Source organism: Aedes albopictus, chromosome 1 (assembly GCF_035046485.1).
Source record: "Aedes albopictus strain Foshan chromosome 1, AalbF5, whole genome shotgun sequence".
In the NCBI taxonomy this organism is placed as follows: domain Eukaryota; kingdom Metazoa; phylum Arthropoda; class Insecta; order Diptera; family Culicidae; genus Aedes; species Aedes albopictus.
The window spans coordinates 141,189,673-141,206,992 of NC_085136.1; the positions used below are offsets into that span (position 1 = coordinate 141,189,673).

Genomic DNA, 17,320 nt, shown 5'->3' on the forward strand with positions numbered 1-17,320 from the left:
CTGAGGGTGACGGGTTCGATTCCCGGTCGGTCCAGGATCTTTTCGTAAAGGAAATTTCCTTGACTTCCTTGGGCATAGAGTATCTTCGTGCCTGCCACACGATATACACATGCAAAAATGGTCATTGGCAGAGGAAGCTCTCAGTTAATAACAGTGGAAGTGCTCATAGAACACTAAGCTGAGAAGCAGGCTTTGTCCCAGTGAGGACGTTACGCCAAGGAGGAGGAGGAGGAAGTCTCCCCAGGGATCAAGTCTCCTCAGTCTCCCCTACTCTCGGATTTTCTCTCTTAGATTTCACCAGGAGTTCTATATGAATATCTTCCGTGATTTCCCTAATGTTTGGGATTCAGAAATTCCTTCCAGGATTCCATCAAAAATTTCTTCCGTGTTTTTTAAAGATATTGAACCAGGAGTTCCTTCTGAGATTCTTCCAGGAGTTTATTCAAGATTTCTCCAAAAGTTCCATCTAGAAATGCTCCGGGAACTCCTCACGGGATTTCTTCTGGAATTTCTCTATGATTTCTTTCCAAGATTCCTCCAAGAGTTCCTTCTGAAATTCCTCTGGAAGTTCCTTCAGGATTTCCTTGTGAGATTCCTCCAAATTATTTTGATAGGTTTTCAGAAGTTTTTTTTTGTAGAAATATCCTTCTCCTGTTGATGAACACCAGAGGAATTCCTTACAAAACTGCTAGAGGAGCTCTTTAAGAAATTCTTGGAGGAATTATTCGAGGAAGTCCTGTAGAAACAATATAAAGAACTCCTGAAATAACGCCATAATGCCAAAAACATAGATTTTTTTCTATGCGACCTTAGCGGTGTACAGTATAGCAATCAGCAAACTATTGGGCGTGAGAAGCATTTGAGCGAATTCAAATCTAGTAGAAGCTTACTAGAAAGCTACGTGGCATGTCATAAACCCCTTCTCCGCTATCGTCACAATATCATGACCAAAAAAGCTACGTCATTTATGGACGACCCATAAGCCAAAAGAGAAGCATTTGTGCGAAATTCAAATTTAGTAGAAGCTTAGTAGAAAGCTACGTAGCATGTCATAAACCCCTACCCCCCTATTGTCACACTTCGTCACAATATCATAAACAAACCACCCCCCCAACAAGCTACGTCATTTATGAACGACCCATGAGCCAAAAGAGTAGCAAGTGAAAATATCTTTTAACATCCCTGTAAGGCGTCATCTAGATCATTATCGAAGTTGTATGTAGGTGCCTCGGATTTTTCTTCGGACATGAATAATATTTGGGATGTATATTCCTAATCGGAAAACTTAAGTAAATCAAAAATCCGCCTACAAAATATTTTCGAACTTTCCATTTATTATATATCCCTTTCGTGACGAAGCAGCACAATTGTGCTGTTGAACAATAACAGTTTTGCGTATTTTTTTTTCAACTGTTTAGTCTTTGGTTTATCTGATGTAAATTGTTTTATACATTGAGCCATTACATATACTTGCATGTGTGCAACCCAACTAACATTTTCAGCGCTATAAGCTTCAGTCATTTGCTTTCTGTTGTGTAACCATCGAGTAAAAGCAGTCAACGCTGAATAAAAGGAAAGCTAGTCAAATATAAATCATAAGCTAATACACGACTGCAAAACAAGCACCATACAGCTACCAAACTCGGTTTTCAGAAATCCATTGCTTGTCACTGGGGCTGCCTTTACTCCACTCTATCCCAACTCCGGGAGATTTCCTGGAAGATGTGAAAACTTGAACACATCGAATAGGAGTCCCCACTAACAAAACAGCTGCTACTATACAGTACAATTCGTTATACTGACAAATCCCCAAACCAGCAGCGCTTTAAAGGCCGTTATGCGATTTCATTACGGCTAGAAGCTGCAATAAAGCAACTGTTGGTTCACCAACACAGCTTGTCAGATATACCCAACTAACATTTATTGTGAATGTAAACGTCAACAAAGCGTCCTCAATACAGCTTGATGCTGAGTTACTGTGTTGTACATATGGACGGAAGCTTCTATGCAAGCCCTATACCAATGAATCTGAAAACCAACAAACTTTAAGTGCGATATATAGCTATTACACAAATTCTTTACAGCTATTTATGTCTGTGCTGTGAAATTATTTGGGTTGCTTTTATTGCACTTTAATTCAATGGCGGAAGATTTGCCGGAAGATGTGCAAATCGAGTAAGAGTCCCAGCCACTACAACAGCTGCTTTTATACAATACGTTTTGTAATGTTGCCAAAACACAAAACTGCAGCGCTTTGTAGCCGTTTAAAGAACACTCTTTCAGCTAGAAGCTGTGAAGAAGAATCTGTTGGCGCAACCACACAGCTTGTTCAATGTAAACATTATTGCGTTTGACGTTTCACAAGCCTTTGCAGCAAGATGAAGTTGGGTAAGGTTTCTTGTGGCACAATTATGAAGCCTTGTCTGGAGTAAAACAAAACGGGCTATTTTCTATGTTATTTATATATAGCAGTGTGGCAGCGAGGACATCATCGGGACCAGTGGATACGGAGATCGGGAGTTCGATTCCAAGTAGCGGCAAGTACTTTAATTATTCAATTTTAAAAGTGATAATTCTAGTTCCACATGTATTGCGTCACGGTATCCATAACCTAATTATATTTAATCGTTAAATTTGGGGATGTCGTATAACTATTATTTAACAACTGCGAAAAGGCTGAAAAACCGCCTTCTCAAGATGTTATTCAGTTAGTGGTTATATAGGAGCCGAGAAAAGAGCTATGCCTAGGTGGCATAGAAGCTGATCGCACAGCATGTACAAGTGGATTAAGTTCGCCATATTCATTGGTATAGGGCTTGCATAGAAGCTTCCGTCCATATGTACAACACAGTAACTCAGCATCAAGCTGTATTGAGGACGCTTTGTTGACGTTTACATTCACAATAAATGTTAGTTGGGAAATAAATGTCTGTTTATGTTGTGTGTGAGATTTACCACAACAAGTTAAACAAAAAATGAGCAAAAATTGTAAATCATGAAAAAGTTTTATCTGTCGCAAATTTTTAATTTTTGATTTATCTAGGTGGAAAAACCTAGGAATCGAAAGTTAAAGAGTAGTTCTTACAAATGCCATAGAAAAATGTTGATATATGAATAAGTCCGAGAGCTCTGGAGAGCCAAATTTGAGCAATTTGTATGGAAATTTCAGTTTTTTGAGCTCCGTCCCGAAAGGGATATACCTAGTCAAAATACTGACTTTCTGTGAAGAGGTACATGAAAGTTCGACACCATGCCCTGCTCTGGAGTATTAAGTCAAAATTTACAATTGGCAAAATAAAATAGTATGTAGTGCTGACCTAGAAAGGATTGAAAAAAAAAAACACTAGTTAATGATTACTGAGTTTCCCGTTCCTACACAAGTAAATAAAAGCCAGCAGATCGTATTATGGTGCTGACGTGATGATGAAGGACACACCCCGCGCCTGCATAGCTCACGTGCCAGCCAGTGATTGACTACTAATTATCAATTTGTAACAAGCCATCGCGCTTCAGATAAGAGATGAATAATTGGACCTAGTTGTTTCTTGTCAATAACGTAATAGACGATTGATAAAAAAAAACGCTGTACATAAAGCGATCTTTATCGATTTTCAAAGCTTTGCTCGACAGTTTGGAAGGAAAGGATAACCTGTACAAACGAATGCACTTTTGAATCAATCATTGAACTACTATTATTAATTTATCTGGTTCTTTTGTTTGGCTAATTAAGTCAATAAAAATGTTCAAAGTGAGATTTTTTATTTAAAATATATATATTTACACTCATTAGTGGATACTTAGAACAACTAACATTTACAAGTAATACAACTTCTTCTCCAACAAATTGTTGGGAGCTTGATGCAAATACTGTCCGGCCAGTGCTGCCAACTTGTGTGCATACTGGCAAACCGCTGGTACCCCCACCGTACCGGACCAGTTGTAGTACATGTGCGTCTGCTTGAATGTGTACAGCTGCAGTTTGTCGGCACTCAACCCGGATTCGTCCTTGAGAATATTGTAGCTGGTGGGCGAGACCGTACCTTGCCGGACGCTTTGCGAAACGAGGTAGAAATCGTTCCTCTCTGGTAGGGTGATGACGTCATCCACGATCGTTCCCGGCACCGGATTCCGCTTCTGGTGGAACAGCCTGGTGTTGATGCGTTTGTTCACCACGAAGAAAGTTAATTTTGGAGAGTTTGGCTGTGCCTTACAGGCTAGAAGAAGATTGTCTTTGATCGAGTTTACTTCATGCTCGTAGACATGCTTGAGCTGTCCATCTCCGACTCCGTCGCGGTAGACGATGATCCGGTCGGGTAGTGCATTTCCAAAATCAGCACGATACGAATGAAGAGCTTTAATTATGTTCTGGGCCATGAAGTTGGAAAGTTCTTCCCCGTTGGAGTGGTGGTTAACCGTGGAGAAATACTTAGGATGTCGACATCCCGCTCCATACATCGACGCTACAAGTGCTCCGTACGATTTGGACTTGTCTCGAGTGTCATGGCAGACGTCATACCCGATGACCATGATGGAGCTCAGGGGGTTCTTCAAAATCCAGGGGATGCCACCCAACTTGCAGTTGACTTGTATGGCGACTTTCGTTGCCACCGACATCAACGTTCGCACATTGCCGCCTTTGGGTGTGATCGTACGAGTTTTGATGACCTGCGTTGCCACGGCGCGATCGACGCAACACTTCTTCTTGATGGCAGCGTACCGATCGGCCTTGTCGTTCGTAACCAAGCACATGATCATTTGTGGATCCCGCTGAACGATCGAATTCAGACTGTCGATGTAAACTGCCGGCGAATCGTTGGGAATGACCACGATCTGGGGTTCCTCAATCTGGAAGCGCATGCCGCGAGCCGCCTGCCGAAGACATTGCATGAAATCTGTGATCAGACGTTCCGATCCTTTGGGAACCACTGCGAACCACTGCGTAAGGGCCACCGAGTAGTACATGGGGTTGTTACGGAAGGCCATCTGCCATTCGGCCATCTCTCCTGCAGAAACCGCACTGTAAAAGAAAAAAAAAAGTCGCATGTTAGTAATGTAAGCATTCAAATAAGATGGCGTGGTATTACTGTTGGCTAAATCTACTTACTAGTTGGGTTGCTCGGGATGGAAGAATATTGTTTCCGGTTGAAGCACTCGCGCCGGGACTTCGACCAGTCGTCGGTCTAGTTCCGTCTTCCAGAAACTGAAAACCTCGGCGCTTTCTTTGGAATCCTGCAGGCGCCGATTGAAAACTTCGAGGCGTTCAATGCGCCTATCCGGCGTCAGACGAGTGTGATCCGCTAATGTGCGCATTAAACTGTAAAGAAAGTAAGATATTAGAACTTGAAGGGCTGATTTGAAGATACTTGGAGATGAAACAACTGTGAGCTGCAAATCTCCCTAATAGGGTTGAAAATAGTATTAAAACTACTTACTTGAAATTCCGCCGCATGTCGTCGGTAATTCCGGTGGCACGGACTAGTTCGGGCACCAGATAGATAAGCTCGGGAAGACCTGCACGAATGTCTCGCGGTTTCGACCTTGAAACCAACATCGGTTGTCTTGGATCACGGATTATAATGTTGTAGCGCTCCTTGAAGTACTGGACAAACGTAGTGTTTCCGCTCGATGTCTGGAAATTGCTCTCCGCTGTGGTGTTGTACTCCACATCGTTGACGGTATAGGTGCGGTTCTTCCCATATGTAGTCATCACAACGGAACCAAGTACCATCCTTTTGAAATTATCCTTCCAGTTACCACCGTGCATCATACACTGCTTCATTATAGTATAGCAGGTGTCGGTTCGCATGACTCGATGCGTCAGCTCAGCACACATCAGAACATCCCTCTCATGCTGCCTAATGCTAGTCACATAACCGGGATATAATTCAATCCCGTATTGGCTGACGGTTAACTTTGCAGCGGGGTCGAAGAAGTTTCTTCCGATGAGCTGTAAATTCAGCCCACCCATCGCCTTGCGGTTAATCAGGTTAAATATCATCAGGGCCGTTTCGTTCGTTCCATCTATAACTCCAACACGTCTCAACTTGATGATGTATTGCTGGTTCGTTGTAGTATCTTTAGTTGATATTTCTACCTCGTCGCTGCGAAGCTTGTGGCGCGTAAATAGCTGGGTCCCGTCAAATATGTACCCTCCAATCGTAGCCTTCAATCCATACACCAAACTTTTCAACAACCTGCTGCTCTCAACAGGTGGATTTAGATCCACTCGGTATTGGAAGATACATTCCTCTTCTTGTCTGGTAACTCGGAAATAATTTGTTTGGAGCATTATCTGCCTACCGCTACAGCCCTGCTTGGACACCGTCGTATCCAACGCACGGGTGCGAACAATCTCAGCTATCGCCCGGTTACCACGCATTCCTCCTCTACTAGATGGTGCAGATGATGATTGTTGTTCAGGTATCGTAACATGAACCGGCTTTTCAATCACATTAGGTACGCTTTGGTTACCATTGAGCTGTCGTTGATAACCGGCATTTAATCGATCACTTTGGTGTCCACCATCTCTTCCTCCTCCGTTATGGAACTGTCCCCTGTTTCCCGCCCTTGCACCACTACTGAAATTCTTCCTGCCCTCATATACTCCTGCTGATTCTCGGTTCCAATTGCCATTGGCACCATTTCCGCCGTTACCATTACTCTGCTTCCATTGGCCACCGTTCGCATTGCTATAACCAACACGATGACCGCCGTTTCCATTTAGTGGAGGAAATCCACTAGATCCATTTACATTACCGCGAGCACGGTAGTTGTTACCCCCACGACCTCCACGTTGCTGACGATATTCGGCCATAATTCACACTTCACTGATTCACTTCACTAACACGATCAGATGATCTTCGATAAGATAGTAGCTTCAAGAGATTTAAATTCGTACTGATTCCAAGAACGGATCAAGCAGTGCTTATATATGGCTCAGGCTACAGTAGGTACCTACCAACGATCAAGAGGTAGCGCCAATGGTACGGAGTACATCTACCTACTTCCACATAGACCTTGAGTGAAAGCTCAAGAATGATTTTACACTACCTAGTTCAAAAGAACAAAATCACCATCTGCTGAACATGCGTTCAGCTCGCCATAGGTAGAAAATGTCAATGTTTTTCAACAAGATTTTTGTGTTGCATTTCAAACGACTTTGGTATTCTCCTGGGAAGACATGTGTGCATTTTTTTAAGCAAAGGACAATCTATTACCTAGCAACGGTTTATTGGCGATTTTGTTCTATTTTCGCTCTTGATTTTCTTGCAACGTATTATAAGCTAAGCATTATTGATATTTTTGAGTTTAGCCAGGAATCACAGGCCAACATATAATGAAGATATTCGTGTGTTTTATGCTTTCAATTAAAAAAAAAAAACAACAACATATTTGATTTTTTGATATGTTACTTTGACATACATCTCTGCTTTTTTATATATTGCCAAATTTTCTGAAGTGTATGATGAAAAAATGAAAACATAAAAAAACTAATTAATTTACATATGACGACATTTACGAAGCTTTTCAGAATGACACACTTCGCGGAATAGTACAGCTCCTGGAACGTGATTTCTATGTGAAGAATATGTTTCCTTTCCTCTAGAAGGCATTGCTCCATGAGTATCTTCTGTTATGCATCCAGTTGCATGAATTCGTTTTGAAATCTTTTTTTTGGATACTTTTGGAAATCTCAAGGAATTTTTCAACGTTATCTCCTATTACTTTTAAATGACTCCTATTACTTTTAAATGACCCCAAGACACTTCTTCTGGTATTCCTGGGATATCTCGTACTATTCAGCTTTAAGATTAACCAATATAGTCCTTCCGATTTTTTACAGGAGATCCTTCGATTCTTCAGAATTTCCTTCGAGGATTCTTCCAAGATTATTTTCTGAATTCCTTCCGTTTTTTTTCTGATTTTCCTCCAGGAGTTCCTTCTGGAGTTCTCCCAGGATTTTATTCTGGGATTACTTTATACATATTTCTATGATTTCATCAGAAGTTTGTTCCGCCGCCTTTGATAAAATCTATCTGACCGGTCGCAGTATGTCTGTGAAAGTTGGTGACTACAACTGACGGCAACTTTCAGAAATGACGTTTAGAGGTCGCTCCGGAGAGATTTTTGAAAAATGGTCATTTTTCGTAATAAATTTCATACAAATATTTTTTACCGTACAAAAATTGGCATTACCCACTATTTTTATATTTTTTACAGCTTGATATGGATCCAAACTTCTTGGGAAAAATAATTGACGACATGTTTTGCAGGTAACTTTTTGATATCGAATTTTTGAATTTACTAAAATTTATCATTTTTTGATATACTGTGCATTTAACCAATCATAAAAAGTATCTGAACATTATGCTAATTTAAAACAATTTCCATAGAAAGATTGGAAATTTTATTAGGAAAAACTTTGCCGAAGACAGCATGGAGTTTTTTCTATCCGTTTTAGAATTATTCACAATTTTCTATTTGGTAAAAATTGAATTTTTGGGTATTTTTCTAAAAATGTCACATAAGAACTTCCCAAAAACACACATAGAGTAAAAAATCACGTATGCTCAACAAGTTTTTATCTTGATTGTGTTATGGAATAATGGTGACATAATTAATTGATTTTTTTTTGTTATTCAATCCCTTCGCAAAGATTTCTTAAAAAGCTAGCTCTCTTGACAAGCACTGTCTATTGATTTTTTAAAGATATTCTCCACAAAATGTTGAGCCATATTTTTGCGTTTATCTTACTTTCCTGTCGATATTCTCAATTATTTTTCCACACGAAGACGTGTGAGTCCTGGACCAGTGAAACAGCCCAGGAAACAGTGGCAGTGAATAAAGGCGAATACGTTGATCCATACCAAATAAAAATCGCGATTACGAACATCTTACGTAAGAATACCAATCTTTAGATACTAAGTTCCAATTCAAGACATTCTAAAAAACAGAGCATGTCTTTTTTTACATTTACTGACTTGAACTATCTTATCAACACCGAAAATAAGATATACCGAGGCAAATTGAAACGGGTGGGATAAGATGAACCAGTGAGTTAACGTAATGTTATCCAAGGTTAGAACAATTTGATTACCATAACACATACACGGCATACAATAAGACAAGGTAGGCTATTATTGGTAAACAACAGTTTTGGACGTAAACAAGTGACGTCATTTTTATCGTCCTATATGTTGATCAAAATGATAGGGACTACTAGAACGTTTTACTCATGTCTTTGAACGATTTGAACAACATCATTGAAAACCAAAACGGCATGTTTTGAGGAATGTGTCATCTTCTAAATGATATAGAAAATGTGCCGTGGTTTGAATGTGTATTATGCTCGTATAAACCATTGTCAGTACATAACCGTTAAAAATGCCATGGCCTACTGAGGCATCTCAAAATGGTACCTGATGATGAAGTTTCTCGCTAGTAAGTATTGTGCGTTGCATGAAAAACACATTTATGGCGAGTACTTTTCCGGGTCTTGAAAGATGGAAGAAATTCAATCGCAGTACAAATACCACGTGCAGTTGCAGCAGCCATCACATCACCCAGCCACGTGGTGAACTTTTATCATGAAATATCTAAGATCACCATGATGGAAAATTTGAAAACCAAGTATGTTGCCTTAGGCGACTATCTCGCGCGTATCTTTAACTGCGACCAAAAGTAGTCGCCAAAGGAGATTTTATTTTGATTCTTATAATACCTTTCTATATCAAAGAAAATGGATTTGTCAACGGAAACAAACATTCAATAAATGATGCATAATTCCTAAACACAATAAAGACAAAAACTTGTTGAGTATACGTGATTTTTTACTTTCTATGTGTTTTTGGGCAGCTCTTTATTGATTTTTTAGTCAAAAAACCTAAAAATCAAAATTTTACCAAATAGTAAATCATGAATAACTTTAAAACGGACAGAAAAAACGCAATGCTGTCTTCGGCAAAGTTATTCCTCTTAAAATATCCTATCTTTTCATGGAAATTGTTTTAAATTAGCATAATGTTCAGATACTTTTTATGATGGGTAAAATGCACAGTATATAAAAAAATGACAAATTTTAGTAAATTCAAAAATTCAGTATCAAAAAGTTACCTGCAAAACATGTCGTCAATTATTTTTCCCAGGTAGTTTGGATCCATATCAAGCTGTAAGAAATATAAAAATAGTGTGTATTGCCAATTTTTGTACGGAAAAAAATATTTGCATGAAATTTATTACGAAAAATGGTCAAAAATCTCTCCGGGGCGACCTCTAAACGTCATTTCTGAAAGTTGCCGTTATACAAAAGTTGGTTTCTAACACCCTTAGCTATCATTTGCAGGGTGAGCCCCCAAGCTTTTCGACCATGTGTAGTTTTGGGACAACCAAGTGACTACGTCTCTTCACCGTTCAATGTATGGTCCGGCGTTCCCCAAATCAATCATTCATTCATTTTCATTTATTTAGTTAACATCAAATTCATGATAATACTGAATCAATAATTTGCCGCCATAATACCATGTCTCTTGTCCGTAGAGAACCACCGGTCTTATTGACGTCTTGTACTTGGTACATTTGGTGCGGTGGTGAATTTTTTTTGACCGCAGTTTCTTCTGGAGCCCATAGTAGGCCCGACTTCCACTGATGATGCGCCTTCGTATTTCACGGCTCACGTTATTGTCAGCCGTTAGCAAGGAACCGAGGTAGACGAATTCTTCTACCACCTCGAAAGTATCCCCGTCTATCGTAACATTGCTGCCAAGGCTTGTCATGTCTCGCTCAGTCCCACCTACCAGCATGTACTTTGTCTTAGCCGCATTCACTACCAGTCCGTCCTTTGTCCGACCACCGTTCCAAATGTTCTAGCAATAATATCCACACAGAAAGAAATCATGAAAATTAAACTTCTCGTAAGTTAAGCATCGACTAAAAATTATAGCAGAAGCTACAAAATTACAGCCATTTACCGAGAGATGATACTACCCGTTCAGTAATCAGCCAATCATGCGTACTGTTTACATTTTTTTGAGACATATTCGCTTGAAATTTACATGCAGTAACGTAAACGAGGACAGCTACGCTCAGTCGTCTGCCTCGCTGCGGAGACTGCTCTCTCGCTCTCTGTGGCAGAAGCGGTACAACAGTTTGTTCCTTTATGGTGGAACATGTTTATCTTTGATTGTCTTCTCATCAGCTTGGTGAGACAGCCTAGAGGGGTTAGGCGTGAACTCTCACTCGGAAGGTCTGAATTCGATTCTCGTATTGAGATTTTTTTTAAGTTTCTTTGAAAAGTCAGTGCTTAATTAACACTTTGCTCTCAGCAATCAGCAGTGTAATTTTAAGATCACACATCAATTTCTATCGAACACGATGAATGTCAATTTGTTACATTCAGTTCGTCATAAATTTACAGATTTTGTTCGTACTGTGCATGTCATCCGGAAAACAGACAAATTGGCTGGATTTCGTGAAGACCGTACCCCGGCTGTTGAGCCCGGCTCATCGCATAACACCTTCCAGGGCTATGTTGAATAGTAGGCAGGAAAGTCCATCACCTTGTCGTAGTCCCCGTCGAGATTCGAATGAACTGGATAGTTCACCCGAAATCCTTACGCTGTTCTGCACACCGTCCATCGTTGCTCTTATCAGTCTGGTCAGCTTCCCGGGAAAGCTGTTCTCGTCCATAACTTTCCATAGCTCTGTGCGGTCGATACTGTCGTATGCCGCTTTGAAGTCGATGAACAGGTGATGCGTTGGGACCTGGTATTCACGGCATTTCTGGAAGATTTGCCGTACGGTGAAGATCTGGTCCGTTGTCGACCGGCCGTCGATGAAACCGGCTTGATAACTTTCCACGAACTCATTTACTTTAGGTGAAAGACGACGGAAGATGATCTGGGATAGCACTTTGTAGGCGGCATTCAAAATGGTGATCGCTCGAAAGTTCTCACACATTAACTTGTCGCCTTTCTTGTGGATGGGACAGATTATCCCTTCCTTCCACTCCTCCGGTAGCTGTTCGGTTTCTCAGATCTTGACTACTAACTGGTGCAGACAGGTGGCCAACTTTTCCGGGCCCATCTTGATGAGTTCTGCTGCGATACCGTCCTTACCAGCCGCTTTGTTGTTTTTGAGCTGGTGGATGGCATCCTTAACTTCCCTCAGCGTGGGAGTTGATTCGTTCCCGTCCTCTGTTGCATCAAAATAGTCATTTCCTCCGCTGCCTTGGTCCTCCGTGCCTACATTCTCTGCGCCATGCAGGTGCTCGTCGAAGTGCTGCTTCCACCTTTCGATCACCTCACGTTTGTGGAGGCTCCCGTCCTTATCCCTGCAGATTTCGGCTTGCGGCAGGTAGCCTTTGCGGGATGCGTTGAGCATCTGGTAGAACTTATGTGTTTCCTGTGAACGGCACAGCAATTCCATTTCCTCGCACTCCACTTCTTCCAGGTGGCGCTTATTCTCCCGGAAGAGACGGGTCTGCTGCTTCTGCTTCTGTCTATATCGCTCCACATTCTGTCGGGTTCCATGCTGCAGCATTACCGCCCGCGCTGCATCCTTCTCGTCCAGAACCGCTCTGCACTCCTCGTCGAACCAATCGTTTCGTCGACTCCGTTCTACGTACCCGATAGTGCTCTCGGCTGCGTTGTTGATGGCTGCTTTGACTATACTCCAGCAGTCCTCTAGAGGGGCCACATCGATCACACCCTCATCCGGCAACGCTGCCTCGAGATTCTGCGCGTATGCGGTGGTGACATCCGGTTGCTTCAGTCGCTCTAGATCGTACCGGGGCGGCCGCCGGTAATGTACATTGTTAATAACGGAGAGATTCGGGCGCACTTTAACCATCACTAGGTAGTGATCAGAGTCGATATTAGCGCCACGATAGGTCCTGCCGTCAATAACGTCGGAGAAGTGCCGTCCATCAATCAGAACTTGGTCGATTTGCGATTCCGTTTATTGTGGTGATCTCCAGGTGTAACGATACGGGAGGTTGTGCTGGAAGAAGGTGCTACGAATGGCCATGTTCTTGGAGGCGGCGAAGTCGATGAGGCGTAGGCCATTTTCGATCGTCAGCTGGTAGGCGCAGAACTTTCCAATCGTCGGTCTGAATTCCTCCTCCTGGCTTACCTGAGGGTTTAGATCCCTTATGATGATCTTGACGTCGTGGTTTGGGCAGCGGTCGTACTCGCGTTCGAGCTGCGCTTAAAATGCGTCTTTATCATCATCAGTGCTTCCGGAGTGAGGGCTGACGTTGCTGACGTTGAAGAACCGACCCTTGATCCTCAACCTGCACATTCTTTCGTCGATCGGCCACCAACCGATCACGCGCCTCTGCATGTTGCCCATCACTATAAAAGCTGTTCCCAGCTCACGTGTGTTGCCGCAACTCTAGTAAATAGTATGATTACCTCTGAACGTTTGCACCATAGATCCTGTCCAACACACCTTCTGCAGCGCTACGATTCCGAACCTGCGGTCCTTCAGTATATCGGCGACTATGAAGTTGAGAGATCTGCAGTTCCACGTACCAAGCTTCCAATCGCAAGTCCCTTTTCGTCGCTGTGGTCGTCGCCATTGGTATCGGTTCGCATTCTTCTCTTGTGGATTTTCCGGTGCTAGTCTTTTTAACGGCTGGCTCGCAGGGCCTGACACCAACCCACTAACCCAGGGAGCTGGGCTTACCTTCCCGGAAGCTACGAGTTCTGCATTGGCATTTCCTTCAACTACAGTGCTAAATAGCTAGGCTCAAGCGCCAGTCTTCGCCAGGGGTGGTGTTTTTAATGGGTGCCCAGGAGATAATATTTTACCTGAGCTTCCACCCACCCTATGTCCAAACCCTTAAACCACGGTTTCTTCGACACCTGCGTGAGAATGGAATGTAACCACCTGCCCAAATCTCCACCATCCCATTTTTGTTGCCAACTGATCAAGGCTTGTTGACGAGCGATTGAGAAAATTCATCAAAGGCGATTTGTCGGTCATAAATGTCGCCTTCCATAGTGCCCACCTTGGCAAGCGAGTCCGCCTTCTCATTACCCGGAATCGATCAATGCGAACGGACCCGAGCCAAGGTGATACTATATGATTGATTCGATATAGCACTCAGAATTGATCGTATTTCACTTAGGAAATACGGGGAGTGCTTCACTGACCTCATTGAACGAATAGCCCCTATGAAGCTGAGGCTATCCGTAAAAATGAAGTATTGATCAGAGGGAGGAGAGGTAACTCGCTCTTCTAATGCATAGTGTATAGCCGCCAATTCTGCGACATATACTGAGCAAGGACTTTGAAGTTTATGGGCGGCGCTATAAAACTCATTAATGTGCCGGTATCATCTGAAGATAATAGCAAAACTTCAAGATGATATATGTCGCTTTTGTGGCATAGATACAGAAGATTCGGAACATTTGTTATGCCATTGTCCGGCAATTGTAACTAAAAGAATTAGGTTCTTCGACAAAGGGCTAAATAGAACGCTTTGATGTCTGGAGAACAAACCCAAATACGGTAGTTCAATTCATTCGAAATGTGGCACCGTGTTGGAATATCCCTCTTAGTCAAAGTCTGATTATTACCAATACCAATGATGATACGTCGACTTAGCAAAGCCAAATAAAAAGGGATATATGTCACAATAGATCTATCAACTGGCCGCAGTGACTTGATACCCGACGACAAGGAATAAAAAAAATCCACCGTAAAGCGCGGTAAAGCTAAAGAACGGGCACATCTTGTACCAACCGCTATGCAGTATAACTATATAGTGCAGTATTATTATATATATATAAAAAAGTACATAAAGGTAGGCGGTACCGAACACGACCGCATTCGTCTAGGTAGTAATGTTACGATGGACGAGATGGTGGAGTAAGTTGTCTACCTCTTATCCTTACTAAATGCCGACAATAATGTGATTCATGTAATTCGAAGCCGCAGCATGAGGGGAAGTTATGGAGTGGTCTTAAAAGATTCGATCACGCACTAAATGCACCATGCACAAATCGTTAAAAAGACCGGTGATTCTCTGTGGAGGTGTCCGGCCACTTGGCCGAATGCCGTTTGGCCGAATCGTGATCTCTACGGACACTAGACAGACCATGTTCGAGAAGTTTTCTCGCGGCACGTATTAAGGACGATCTTCGGCGGTGTGCACGAGAATGGTGTGTGGGGAAGGATGAATCACAAGCTCGCTGTATTCTACGGCGAAACCAGTCTCCAGAATGTGGCCAAAGCTGAGATGATACTTTGGGCATGTTGCGAAAATGTCAGACAATAACCCTGCAAAGTGGGACGATCTGCGGATCCTTAGCAGAGTACAGAATGAAGGCGACTCCAAATGTACAGCAGAGGTTAGCAACCAAAAGTTCGGATTCCACTTGAAGAACGAACTCAGAAGTTCAAGTTCGGTTCAATTCCGGTTTCGTTGAACTTAATTCTCCAAAAAGTTTCTCTTGTATTGATTATGAACTTGGAAGTACATGTACATGCTTTTGACTTCTCTTCAAAACGACATTAAAGTCGAAAAAAGGTTCAAAAAGAACTTATGTTGAACTTTAAAACAGAGTTCAATCAAATATTAACCGAACTAATGTTGAACTTTTGCGTGCCTTTAAAATTAAAATATAGTTCATTTGGACATATTCCAACAACTTGAAATCATCCGTTCCGAACTTGTTTCGAACTTGTATTGAACTTACTACTCAAAGTTCGGATAATTATTAACCGTACCAAAAGTGAAATTCACTTGAACTTCGGCGACAGTGGGGCCGGGGAGAAGCTCTCATTCAATTAAATCACTCGGAAATCGAGCCACAGCTTGTGTTAATTTCACAAGTACACTTTGTTCCACTAGAATATTTCAACGTACTTACTTGTAATCAACGAAAAGGATCCGTATTGTGTGGCTCAAAGGCTGTCCCCGCAGCGGACAACTGTTCCCCCCAGGATTCCGCCGGGGTTGTTTGGGCTGCGCACAAAAATTTTCCAGCTTTGCTGGATGTTTTCACACCCATCTCACTTGTCGCTGCAGCGCGCCGGTAATCGACACAATCGTAGTCACTGGAAACCAAGCTGAAGACTTATAATATTTTCTAAAAGTCGATAAACTGGCCCTAATTTATTGCTTTGCACTGCGAACCACAACAAATTGAAAATGTCAAACTGTGTAAGTTCACAAGAAGTTCCACGTGAACTTCTTTCGAACTTTCGACTTCAAAAAGTATTCCAAGTTCAGGGAAAGTTCACACGCGAACCTAATTGAGCTCTACTATATGATATCAGCACATTGAGTAAAATCCCACAGTGCCTAACAACACATACATGGAGTAGTGGTTAGGCACTGGCTTTCAACGAGGAGAACCCGAGTTCAAATCTCAGTAAGTAAAAAACATCAAAAATTATTTCTAGGTAGGGAATCGCGCCACTTGGGCGGTGGTTCTATATTCGTCTGTTTTCCACTATAACTCAGTCAAATTTGAACCGATTGGCACAACTTTTGGAATGTGGTGAGATAGGTATAGTATCTACCCGTGTACAACATTTCAAGTCAATTGGTTCAAAATTGACTGAGTTATAGTGGCAAACAGACGAATATAGAACCACCGCCCAAGTGGCGCGATACCCTATTAGTCAATTTGGATTCCACATGTACTAATGTTTCTTGATAATAAATTACTTTTCAGGACTAAACACATTTTTTTTTCATTTTTTCGAAGCTTATTTTTAAGCTGAACAGCGTTCCTTTCAGCGACACAAGTGTACTTTTTGTGAACTCAAGTTCGGTTAATAACTTAAAAAGTGAGCTGAATAGAATGCTTTTCATCTTCCTTCGAATAGCTGATTAAGCCCAAACATGCTATTTTATCCGATCTTTTGGTTGCTTGTGTCAGACCTTAGCTCTGACCGGTAAGGTAAGTAACCCTGCAAAGTTGGTGTTCGCTAATGATCCGGATGGCACAAAAGGCATGGAGCACCGAGAGCTCGATGGGCGGAGCGTGAATTCTCATACAACATGGGATAATCATGCGTAGAACGGCAGTGTAGTACATATTGCAATGACAAATAAATACGAATATTATAAAACTAAAAATAAAAATCCCGTAGGTAACACAATAACTCTACTAAAACTACAATCTCTTATAAGTGCCTTTGTCTGCAAAATGCTATGCTAGATACTAAAGCAATACTATTTTTTTTTTCCTCCCCTGTTGGGGAAATTAAGCCACTGCGTCCAATAGGCTGAACTTTTGTGGCATAAAGCAATACTAAATGTTGGCGCCATAAAACTCCACCTCCAACGCAACGTGAGCTAGCCATC

At 41.9% G+C, this 17,320-nt stretch overlaps 2 protein-coding genes across 2 annotated transcripts in view; one reads left to right on the plus strand and one right to left on the minus strand.

Moving 5' to 3' along the window:
- Positions 1–17,320, plus strand: part of LOC115260636 (mitochondrial protein C2orf69 homolog) — a 111,292-nt gene that overhangs the window by 8,130 nt on the left and 85,842 nt on the right. The gene's annotated exons all lie outside the window — the stretch shown is intronic.
- Positions 1,345–12,302, minus strand: LOC109400919 (protein aubergine-like). The gene is made up of 3 exons (XM_029861706.2): positions 5,433–12,302; positions 5,105–5,314; positions 1,345–5,017 (listed from the first exon to the last, which is right to left on the minus strand). The coding sequence occupies exons 1-3, from the start codon at positions 6,812–6,814 to the stop codon at positions 3,814–3,816; spliced, it is 2,796 nt and encodes a 931-aa protein (XP_029717566.1). The 5' UTR covers positions 6,815–12,302; the 3' UTR covers positions 1,345–3,813.

Coding starts and splice junctions, on each gene's coding strand:
- LOC109400919 (XM_029861706.2), bottom strand. CDS start 6,814: ATGGCCGAATATCGTCAGCAACGTGGAGGTCGTGGGGGTAACAACTAC. Junction 5,315..5,432: donor GACATGCGGCGGAATTTCAA/GTAAGTAGTTTT, acceptor CTTTCTTTACAG/TTTAATGCGCACATTAGCGG. Junction 5,018..5,104: donor CATCCCGAGCAACCCAACTA/GTAAGTAGATTT, acceptor TTTCTTTTACAG/TGCGGTTTCTGCAGGAGAGA.